This window comes from Apus apus, chromosome 3 (genome assembly GCF_020740795.1).
Source record: "Apus apus isolate bApuApu2 chromosome 3, bApuApu2.pri.cur, whole genome shotgun sequence".
In the NCBI taxonomy this organism is placed as follows: domain Eukaryota; kingdom Metazoa; phylum Chordata; class Aves; order Apodiformes; family Apodidae; genus Apus; species Apus apus.
Window position 1 is genome coordinate 71,242,053 of NC_067284.1, and position 12,391 is coordinate 71,254,443.

General features: G+C 37.9%; 1 protein-coding gene across 5 annotated transcripts in view; it reads right to left on the bottom strand.

Annotated features, from left to right (window-relative positions):
- The window catches only part of THADA (THADA armadillo repeat containing), a 168,987-nt gene that overhangs the window by 112,932 nt on the left and 43,664 nt on the right, over window positions 1–12,391 (bottom strand). For all 5 annotated transcript variants that reach the window (XM_051614144.1, XM_051614146.1, XM_051614143.1 and 2 more), the window contains one exon: window positions 11,999–12,090. In XM_051614144.1, coding sequence (XP_051470104.1) covers window positions 11,999–12,090 — 92 coding nt within the window. The remainder of the gene's footprint in view (window positions 1–11,998; window positions 12,091–12,391) is intronic.

The following is a 12,391-nucleotide window of genomic DNA, read 5'->3' on the forward strand; positions in this document are numbered from 1 at the left end:
TTCACAAATGCCTCAAGGGAAGCATCAGGAGGGAAATAAATTACTTAAAAGGACAGTGCTGGCATCAGAACAAATGAATATTAAATGGCCATGAATAAATATACACTGCAAGTTAAGTTTCTAATGATCAAAGCAGCAAGATTCTTGAGAAGTTTTACTTGGGAAGGTAGGGATTCAGGGAGTATTTCTGCATAAAGAGTGGGAAAAAGCAAATTGTTTTTAGGATGTGACTTGATTGGTTTATAAAAGGAACAGCACAGAAAGCTTGTTTATGAAAATAACAGAGTCAATGTACTAGCAGCACCCTTACTATCATTTGCTCCTGTGATTTCTTGACATGCTGATATACATAGAAATCCCAACCCTTTCTTAAACACACACAGATGAACTGGTGCTGGCCTGTTGCTGATAAGAATTATATAAAGATTAGCAACTAGTCATTTCCAAATCTTGCCCTTGATGTCATCAGACTGTATGCAAGCAGATTCCAAAATGCACACTGGATGAGTATGGAAAATCTGTACAATTTCCTTTCAGAAGCTCCAGGCACTCTGTGATTACCCTTAAAAACTTGCTTGTATTTCACTCCTTTTTAAAGAAATTGAAGTCTGCAGTGCATTTTTGAGAGAGTGAAGAGGTGGCTCACACCTTCATAAAAGACAAAAAACTCTAAAGAATTGCAGGTTTCACTTGACTTGAGAAAAGAGGAGCAGAATCTTAAATTTATCCTAAAATGAACCCTTTATAGTCAGTTCAAGGAGGTAATCTGCAAATTCCAGGGCAAGCACCATAACTGGAGGTCAGGAACAGAGTGAACACACTACCTAAAGGCTCCAGACTTGCCAGGTTTCAGAATTTCATGCCCATAAAGTAGTGACTGGCAGAAAAACCAGCCTAAAAAAACTTGTCCACAAATGTACACAGAATCCAAGAGCCTGATGGGGATTCATCTAGATAAAACTAACATATTTGTAACAATTATAGAACCATGGCATGGTTAAAGGTGGAAGGGATCTTAGAGCTCATCAGGTTCCAACCTCCCTGCTATGAGCAGGGACACCTCACACTAGACCAGGCCACACAAAACCTCATCCAACCCGGCCTTGAACACTTCCAGGGAGGGGACTTCCACAACCCCCTGGGGCAACCTATTCCAGTGCCTTACTACCCTCATAGTGAAGAATTTCTTCCTAATATCTAACCAAAATCTACCCTCTTTCAGTTTAAAACCATTATCCCTTGTCCTATATCTTTACTCCCTGGTGAAAAGTTTCTCCCCATCTTTCATGTAAGCCTCCTTTAGGTATTGGAAGGCTGCTAGGGAAAGAAGGTAAGCTACATTTTTTTTTTTAGGTAGAAGACTAAAATGGACTAGAAATGCTGTAGATGTCAAACAGGTTCAGCTTCACTCAGCTTTCTCATTTGGAAGCTGAGAGAGTACAGCTTGGATAAACAACGCATTCGGGCTGGACCACCAGGTTCAGTGTTTGGCTGAAGGCTGGTAACACTGAATTAGAAGAGTGGATGAAACACCACACAGTAGAAGTTCAGTCTAGACAGACATTAAGAAACTTGAGGCTTGGGCCCATAGAAACACAAAATGTTAATCAAGATGAAGGCAGCAGCAGACGAAGGGAAGTTATTACCCTCCTCTATTTTGAACAGTGGAGGATTCCATCTACAGCCTCACTCAGTTTCAGGTTGCCAGGTTCAGAAGAGATTAGAAGAAACAGGAGAGGGTAGAGCAAACAGCTGCTCAGATGGACAGGGCCTCTATAAGAAGAAGCTGAAGGAGTCAGGTTTGTTCTGTTTGACAAACAGGAGGTCCAGGGAAGATCTAATAGCAGCCTACAATCACTTGAAGGAATCAAAGATTAGAGACCTACACTTCTTGCAGTAGCTGCAGATGGTATGTAAAGGACCAATGTTTACAAATGATAGCTTTGGAGTTTTAAATTGGGTAACAGGAAAAAAATGTTGCACTTAGAAGGGGAATGAAGCATTGGAACATGTTACTCAGAGTGGTTGTGAAATCTCCATCCTTGGATGTTTTAACCCATCCAAAGCCACTGCTGACAGTCATACTCTGGGAATCACGAAAACAGGATCAAGAGATCCCTTTACTGCTTCTGTGATTCCACTTGCCTACTTCCCACTCCAGCACTCTGGTTTTAACCTCATCTTCTCAACAGATCTGGGGTTTTTGTTTGTTGTTTTTTTTCCCTCTATTTATTTGCCATCACTAGCTACTGCAATTACAGTAAACGACAGCTCCTGCTAAAACCAACAAAATTCCTGAGATTTACCTGGTTTTCAGTAATTTAGTTAATTAGTCTTCAGTTCAGCAGAAAGTAGTATTTTTGCCACAATGTATGCTAGTATTTAAAATACTAACTTGATGTGAAATAAAAATAACCACTTAAAATTTTGTTTAGTGCAGACACTGTATCTATTTATGAAAGCTCTTGATTAGCAGTTGCTCTGGAAGACAACCAGAGAATGATTACCATTCTTACTAAGAGACAGAGATGACAGTAACAGGCATATTCCTTTAGGAATAAAAATTATACATAAATTTCAAGAGATCAATTCAGATCATTTTATTTTATAGAACATACCTAAGAGTTAAACTCCTGAAATCACATGCTGTCTCAGGAATCACAACAAGATGCTTTCAAACAAATATTTAACATGCGTAAGAGAATTTTAGCACTCCTATAGAAGGCAACATGGCCATGTCATTTTGAGGGGAGGCTTGAAAAGCCAAAACGAAGCCTGGAAACAACAACTGTAAAAAACCTAGTGCAATATATCAACTAATAAGCCTAAGAGCAAGAATATAAAAGATTATTGCATGCTTGTTTTTCTAAACCTAACATGATGGAGGATAACTCTTCGGTGACAAAAATGGACAACTTCCGTTTAAGCACACCAAGCTAGTTACAAAAGACAATTCAGATTTCATTTTTACTCCATGTAAAATGATAAACAGTAGAAGCGGAAAGAAGAATCATAAAATGTGAGATTTGCACCTCCAATAAAGATGTGGTGAGTTTGCACCTTCAATAAATCTAACATTTGGTTTTTTAGGAATTAGAAAATACTTAAATCCTAGAACAGTAAGCAAAATGGTTTAAGTTCACTGACTTGAAAAAACATTCTTTCATGCTACACAGCCCTAAAATAAATACTTAAAAGGAACTAAGAACATGCCACTATATCTTGATTTTCATTATCCTTCAGATAGAAGTGCTAGAATAAACATTCTTACTAGTTTACGTTGCTGTGTTTTTATGAGGTTAATAACTGAACTGTCAATCAAGGCCTGTATAAATACAGTAGTTAAAATACCTTCTGCTTTAGAAGCACTTTTATTTACAAGAGAGCTAGCCAAGATTTCCAAAGGACTGCATGGTCTGGTTTGCTTTGATCTCTTTTAAGTACAAGTTTCTTTATACCTCTTGTTTTGCTATTTATTATACCCTTTGTGTAATCAGGTATGGAAAGAGCACCTGTGTAGAACAAATAATTCAGGAAAAGTGTGACTGAGAGGAATACTTATGCAACACACAGTTCACTAAAATAACTTGTGAAGTCCTTTTCCAAGAGCACTTCTGTTGCTACACTAGCAAGAGAGAGAAACATGCAATGGGCTCAGAATAAAAATAGGGGAACATTACTTAAACCCAAACTCACAAATACAACCTGATACCAACAGCAACACATTAATCAATGTTCAACTTTGACATACATACACAAACATGTTTGTATATAAGCAAGTATATAAAATGATATATAAAACATACTTTAAAATAAGATATATCTTATATATGTGTTGTTTTAACAAACTTTTTTCAGGAAGTTGGACTGTGTATATGCATGAATTTGCATTTGTGTGTGTGTACATACATATATGTACATAAAAGACATAAGACAATCAAGACAATAAAATAACATATGTATCTCTAGAAAGTCTTCCAAGAACTCTGTTCAACCACTGCCTAAGTAACTATTCTCCTTCATCTCTTGTCACAATTCTAGCACTATGAATTTTACCTCCAAACAACCCACAGAGTTACTCTCTGTCCAGGAATATTCTCTGAAAAGGAAGTGCTTTTTACTTAGTATGGTGAAGTTAATTAATAAGGGATGTTTACATTAGGCATGAAACAGAATAATTATAATTATATCAATTAATATTAATGAAAACTTTCATCACTACAGCAGAAACTAAATTATCTACTCATGTGGTTAGGTTTACAGAAATTTTTGTTTCATTGAATGGATTTTACTCACTCAGGAGAAAGAAACATTATCCCCCTAATTTATTTAAAACAAATGAATGGGCTGAAGCTACCTCAGTCCAGCAGATAAAATTTTTAGGGTATTTCACTTTGAGTAAACTTCCATTTGGGTCACTTAACCATGTTCATCTTGCTATTTTCTGCCTCTGACTTAAGACAGCATGTAATGAAGATCCTCCCTTTTCAGGAGAGCACAGACACACACTTACATACCAGTGCTTTATGTGTGTGTTTAGGTCCTGAATTTTGACTGGGATTTATATGGGTTAACATTTGTCTGACTCTGTATATACAAAATAAAATCTTAGAGTAAAAATTATTCTGTAGATTTTGGGCATTTCAGATAGACACACACATTGTGTTCCTAAAATCAGCTGAGATCGTATAGACATAAAGCATCCTCAGCCTTATGGAGAACAGACCTTATTGTCTGCTACAGGGGATTTCAGATAGTTTTAGATTAGACCTGTAAAACTAATAGAATAATTGTAGCAGTAACACAGAGGGAAACATTACCTTGGGATTTATTTTCAATTTGTGCCTGTATCTGCACAAACTTTCATAAATTTTACCTTTTATTTACAAGTTAATATCACCTTTCCATCATTACTCCACTTATAAAGGCACTTAGAAATAGGAAGTCTGTTCAAAATTATGTTTAAACAAGCATCTTGTTATTGAACTATTAATCAGTAAAAGCCATAACAGTTATCTGAGTCAGCCTGAACTTTTGCTTGTTTTTTTGAGACAGTTCTGAGAGTAACTCTTCTAAATCTGTCAAAGTCAATTAAAAAAAGAGTCAGAGCATTAAAAACAAAAAAGTTGAGCAAAATTAATGTGGCCTATTTTGGGCAGACAGAAGAGGGAGGGATTTCTTTCTAACAAAAACAACTCCCTCACAAGACAATGTACCGCACCAAATCCTTAATAACTACTTTGCAAGCATTCACTGGAATTACTAAGGCTTGGTATGGAGGGAACGGGCCTGGTATGGAGGTAACAGACTGCAAAATGTGGCACAGAATAAGTTCAAGAAAAAAGACCAGAGGCATTTAAGTGGCTCAGTCGTCTCATGAAACCTCAGTGTCACTGACCCAGTATTTCAACTGAAAAGCTGCAACAGACCAAAGTTGCCACAGAAAATCGTCTAAGAAATCACTAACGAGATCCAAGATAAAGCAATCCCAACCCTTCCCTGCACTGCATGTGGTCCAAGAGGTACAGAGCACAGAGGCCAGTTTTGTGAATCAAGCCATATGTGTGCTTCCCTGCTGGAGTCAGCGTAAGAGGCTCAGCACTCTGCTGCTTCACCACTGCCCTTCTTGGAGGGCCCATCACTGCAGTCAGTGTCCTCTCCTGCGTAGCTGCAACTCAGGTGGCATACAGGACTTCTGCCAGTGGTGCGCCTCCAAGTCAACACTGAGCTAGAGTCAATCTGAGTCAGACCTCTGGGTGTCCTAAGGCGTAACTGGTTTTGCAACACTGATGTGCCATTACAGCTTGACTACAGTAGTGCTACCAAACCTTCTTTTAGCTTCTCCCAAACTAGTTCTGGTCACTTCTCTACAGGCAACACAGATCCATCTCAGATGTCCTATCAGAGCCCAGTTTGATGTATTGCAAATGTGTAATACAGTTGCTGTAAGACAGATTTTTCAGTTATTGAGTTAGAAATATTGGAAGCGTTAGCGTGCCGGGTGTGGAACATTCAACAGGAATTATATACTTAAAATGTATTTTACGTACTTCAAGGTACAACTCTAGAGTGGGTTAGTGAAAAGGAAGATAATACCAGATTCATAAATTTAGGGATAATAATATGAGAAGAGAGGTTTGCACTAGAATATTCAACTTCCAGTGTTTTTCTCTAACACTTCACAGTGCAAAACGCAATTCTTCATGGTCTTAAAAACCTTAGTATTTGTACAAAACCTTAATGTTAAAGAAAAAGTACATGTCAATTTAAGAGGAAAAAAACAGTATTAGCGTTTTTCAAAGTTAATATAGTTTTATTCAGTTACCTTCAGGTGTGCAAGCAACCACTTACTGAGAAGTGCTGAACACTCAAGATGCAACCAAGAAAGCAGACGGCAGGTGTGCATGTTGACTGCCTGACAGCCAACACTGCATCTTCATAACCTGTTCGTATCTACATAGTTTTCATCTTATTATAATTAGAAAGGTGAGTTTCTCCTTTCCAAGTGCTTGCAGTTATCAATAAACATCCACATTTACTGACAGGTATCAATGATAATACTTAGAGGCACTATGCAGATAGCAATTAAAGCTGTTCCTTTATTTTCCAACGTATCTAAACCAACACTGAGAACATAGGAGTATTCATTCTGAATTACATAACAGAATGAATATTTACTCCACATGCATCAGGTTGATAGCTGAGTGTTTTTCTGCATATGCATTTTCCCTTCACTAGAGCCTAAATACATAGGAGCCTCCCCTCTCCCAAAATGCAAATATGTACACCAGTTACTTCATGTAAAAATCACCAAATTGCACTGTACCACTTCAGTCTTGCTTAAAAAACTGTTTTTTAATGAAAGAGCTGAAGCTTTTCCTTCCTGGAACCTGCTCCAGCAAGGTGAAGAGCTAAGGGAATTCTCCCTACCCCTTCCTTTCTTTTAACCCCAGCCTCTACCTGAGGCCATTGACTATTCTTTTTGAGAACTTTGCAACATTAATATTCCAACTCAACATTTTGTTTTCAGATAAGCCAGTAAGATCCTCTTTTATGACTATAAAGACTAAAGCTTCTCCAAATTCAAACAGCAAATTGCCTCAAAGGCAATTTCTGATCATGCTCATCCTTTAAAAAGAGATAAAAACCCAGAAATTCCAGGTATTTTATGAGAAGAATCACGTCTAATAAGCAATAGCAACTATAATTAGTACTGAACTACAGACCAAAAAGGTCTCTGATATGTCTGTGTATAGCACTAGAATACAAACAACTTCTCTACTCCAGCATTATATATACAAATATAGTGTATGTAGACAATATATAGTATAGGCAATATACTAGTAAAAAAAAAAAAAAAAAGGTGAAAGTATCACTATTACTACCTTAACTCATTTGGGCAGAAGAGAATTCATCTATCATGAGAAATTTATTTACATCTCAATAAAAATTTCAGTTAATTTATGTATAAGTCATTATGACTTTCACATACAGATCTGCATTAACTATCACAACACGTATTCTATTTTATTTTCAGAATGTCTTCATTGAAAGACATCATACTTTTATGTGATGAATAGTGGAGCCTACATTCAACTACAGGAAGTATTTACTTCAGATTATTTTTTTAGAACCTTTCTATGATTCTACAATTTGCAAACCATAGCAATACTACCAGGAAAAAAAACACCCATGACAAAAACAGAATAGAAAACATACACTGCACCCCAGCAGCTTGAAGACCACATGGAACTGACTGCACAAGAAAACTGGAAATGGCTATTTTATCTAAAAACACGAGAGGCAAAACTCATCAGCCTACAGAACTCACTGCTGTTCAAAGTCCTACTTCAATCAATTTGCATAAAACCAAGTGTAGTAGTCAGGTGTCTGACATGCCCTCCAAGCAGTGCTTCCAGAGCAGCGAGTGGGAGGACATGCTGGGGCCACAACAGCCCTCTCTCCAGAGCCTCTGCCTGAGTGCAGAGCAGATTCTGGGGCAGCCCAGCACTTGCAGCACTATAACCACATACAAACAGCCCAATTGGAAAAACTCCTTTCCAACATTTACTCACTACTGTGCTTTGTATTTATATGGCTAGAATTCATTCCAAGTCTTGCAGATTTGAAATTATCGTAGCATTTCAGAAAAGTATATTCCCAAATCAAGTACACAAAAACTAAACTCTCTTACAGGTAAGTGTTAACAGGATGATTTCATTTAGCTAAATACACACACACACATATATATGCACAGCAGCATTAGAAATTTTGATACAGTCATCCTAAGACAGAACCATGATAAATTTTCTGTTTCTAACTTTATTTTCACTAGAAAGAGAAAGCTCAACCTGGAGAGTTGTATGGCCCACTGTAAACAGTCTTCCCACAACTTCTCTCTCTTCTACTTGCAGAAGCTACACATTAGTTGTTATTTTTCAAGTATTAATTTTGCAATACAATATTTCCTTGCCCTTGCTGAAGTTAAAAAGACACATCAGTATTTAATGAAATCTGGATATGATTGCATCTCCTGTACAGCATGATGTAGAACATTCCTCTCCTTCGCTGCCCCAGTTTTCCACTCCCCAGTTGTACCAATATAGCTGTCACCTTGCAGATGACCCACAGCACAGCCCCATCAACAACAGCACAAGTGAGAAGTGGGAGCCACGATAAGTAATTTCTTCAACTCATGTCTCTTCAATCTGCAGATCAAGTTTCCACAGAACAGACCTTCTCTAGCATAATCTAGTATTTCCTTGCCCTGAGATCAAAACAGACCTTTCTGGCAGCCCTTCGTAATGCCCTTTCAGTGCTCACAAAGCCCAGCTCAACATGCTTTCTTGCCTCCCCCCTCCAGCAGGGATGGCCACTGCAACATGTAACCTAAAATGCATGGCAGTGGAGTTAGGCACCTTCTCACTTTCTTTGTCACAGAGTGATGGGGCCCTTTCACACAGTTGTTCTACCAAAAATACCCAAAATGACAAAGGAATGTTTGGGGAGGGAAAAAAAAAAAAAAAAGAAAAAAAAAAAGAAAGAAAAGAGAGAAATCAAAACAAAACCCCAAACACAGCATTTTTTTACATATACCTAGAAAAAAACAAACTAAATCAGGTTACTGATCAGGCATAGGTTACAGTTCATCTGTCATTCAATCCAATGCTTCACAATTGATTAAGGCCATCAAAAAATGGACTACCAATATGCTGTCACTACATAAACACCATGGGCTGCACGACAATTATAATGTACAATGTTAACATAAATAAGGAATGAAAGAATCAGCAGACTAAAAGCAGCAAAACACACGATAGGCCTATAACTTGTGTATAAAGGATCCTATATGTGGATTATTATATGGCATAATTGAAAAAAAGGGAAATGTAACACAAAGTATGTTAAAGTAACACAGTAGCAGAGTTAATTTGCCAGTACTGTTCCAACAAAGCTTTCTTCTGACAGTCTACACCAAGTCTCCACCACCCCAACTGTATTAGTTTCACTGGCACTCTTCTTGAGAAACCAAATAGAAAGTCCATCCTTTTAAAAGACAAATGTTCAGAATAGCCCATCAATAAATAACTCCCCACAGACAGAAGAGAGACAGGTTTAAATCCCTAATATAAAAATCAGGCAAACTGGAAACCTATGCAAGTTCCCATATGGTGGCATCAGAGAGTTGGTCCCTGTCCACAGAGTGCCCCTTAAAGCAAACAAAACACCCTGCAGGCAACAGAATAAGCAGCTCAAACCCAGGTAACTTTCACACAAGCTCCTAGAGATGCAAGCTGCTAAAATGCTAGTGCTTTTGAAGTGAAGTACCAGATTTAGATATGAGGGGGGAAAATTTGCTGGAACAGAATTCTTAAAGTAAACACTAAGCAAACCAAGTTGAGAGCTCCTGAAGAGAAGTGCCCAAGCCCAGTTGCACTCCAGGTATGTGGCAGAAGGGAGCTATGCAGCAACGGTGACACCTCGTGGTGCCAAACCACTGAAACAGACCTCTTCCCAAGCACAAGGTACCTGAAGCCATCGGCAGGGTTCAGAGTAAGGAGCTTTACAAACGAAACAGTCAAACAACCCCTACAACATTCTCCTTCTAAATCAATATCTTCTGTAGAGATAAGAATCAGAAACTTGAAATCAAATCTCTGTCCCTGTTTTCATTCCTCCTGTCTCTCACTGACCTGTCTTTAGAAACCTTTCTCCTTTCCCTGTTTCACGGTATTGAGGACTCCACATGGGAAACACTGTAACTGACCACGTGAAGTGTTTAAAGCAAAATTGCTAACTGAAAGCCCACCTTTAACATCTTTTGGTCAAAACGGTTACAAAGAAATTACTGTAAACAAAAAGCTTCAGAGAAGCAAGGTAACAGTGCCAGTTACAGAAAAATCAACATTGTTTTTAATTAATTCAATTCAACTATATAATAGTTTACATTCCTTCATTCTGGTATCTCCCATCCCAAAAAGATTCTCAAATGCATTACTTTCTGCAACTTCACAAGCACAAATCTCAGACTGCATATCTCATCACACTGTGTATTTGAGAAATCAATTTGCCCTCCCACTGCAGAAGTTACTGTGAAGTTTTTCTGTTCTCTTTCAATAAGTCTTTAATACAGAAATTATGAAAAAACCCAATCAAAACAACAAAGAACAAGGTTAACTGCTGTTAGAAAAACAAAGTGAGAAGACAAGAAATTAGAAACACTTTTACTTTCTCTGTTTGGGTTTCAGGGGTTATGAGAATGAATTCCAAGTTTGAGAAAGAAGTTATTTGGGTTTATGAGAAAGCAGAGATAATTTCATGCAGTAGGGGAGATGACAATTCAGATTCTTTCGGGGAGAAGAGTGATTTGCTGAGGAAAATCTCTCTCCAATCTCCCACCTGTATATCTTCCTCTTTCATATATGCAGAGCAACTAATTTTTCAAGTGACACCTGAAATGAATTATTTCAAAGAGCTAAAATGGCACCTATCATCTGTAAGTTGAAATACTAGTATCAACACTAAGGAACCACTGTATAAGGAGTTAAAAAAGTGTGGAATTTTTGAAGGTAAATTTTAACAATTGCCTTCTTTCAGAAATTGCATACCCTGACCGGGTTTGAAAATCCATTAGGAATTTCTGAAATGGTTACCAAAATATCCATAATCTGACCACTCTGTGGCCCCACAGACTCACCCAGGAGTATTTTTTTAATGAGTTTATACTGCATCCAGAGCTATTTTCACATCCCTACTAGAGCAGGAACCTTAGCTACATAGCACAGGGCATGGGCATGCTTCATTTGCTTCAGAAGCTAATGGAAGGGGCTGAAGGCCAAAGAAAACACAGGGGTGCTTGTGCAATAACTGGAGGGCACAGAGAAACAGGAATGTTCAGGACTGTGGAGTTTTAAGAGTTTAAGGAGAATCAGTTTTACATAAGAAAGTGAAATAGCAGAGGATCTGGAGTAGGACTAAACAGTTCCAGGGCACAAACCCTTGGAAGAGGAGAAGCTTTGTAAGCTGCAATTTTTGAAGCTTGGAGGAGAGAGACATGAAAGAGGGACAGGGTGTTCTAGAGTAGGAAGAATACAGGGAAAAATGTCAAATTTGTAGGGGTGAGATGACCTCTAGGCCTGCTCTACAGGTAAGGGAACACACATAGCTCCTCTATGTCACCCCCCTCTCTTTGTTATCAAGAGCAATAGGGCTAGTGACCACAAGAGAGACTGGGCATTTGGAAGAGCTGCTGATACCAAAAGCTCTCAGCAACATTCCCTTTCTGTGAAGTTGCACACAAGTACAGATTAACTCTCAGTGCTTAACAGCAGATAATTTTGGCCCTCCCACTTATTTCTTAGCAGCCTGGTTTAAGCAAAGCTGCATGTTTTTGTAACATCATGATTCAAATATATCCATAAAGCAAGGAACATTTTCAAATTGTCGGTGGCTAAGGTCATGTTTTGCAAACTTAAAATTGGTATCAAGTGAAGCTTACCTATTTTTTTTTGAATTTTCATCTTTTCCTCTTTTAACCCCAAAAATTCTTGTTATCAGAGCACTAAAAAGAAGTGTAGATGAATTTCTTACCTAAGGGAAAAAAGAACATTATATTTTAAAAACACTTTGAAATGTACTAGTATGTTTTTAAATGCCGTGACTAAAGTAGAGTGGAAAAGAATACTAGCTGAATGAAGGACAGAGCATACCTACTGCTCAGAGGTCAGCACATAGAAACAAGTAATTCAGAGCATCTTTCCTCTTATCATGTGGCACCAATAGATAGTTCAGATTTTTTTGAGATGTTCATCTTTAATATAAGGGATAAATCCAGATTTCCAGTGATTCAAAACATTCACCTTTATGCATGGCAGATCATGAAACGTACTAC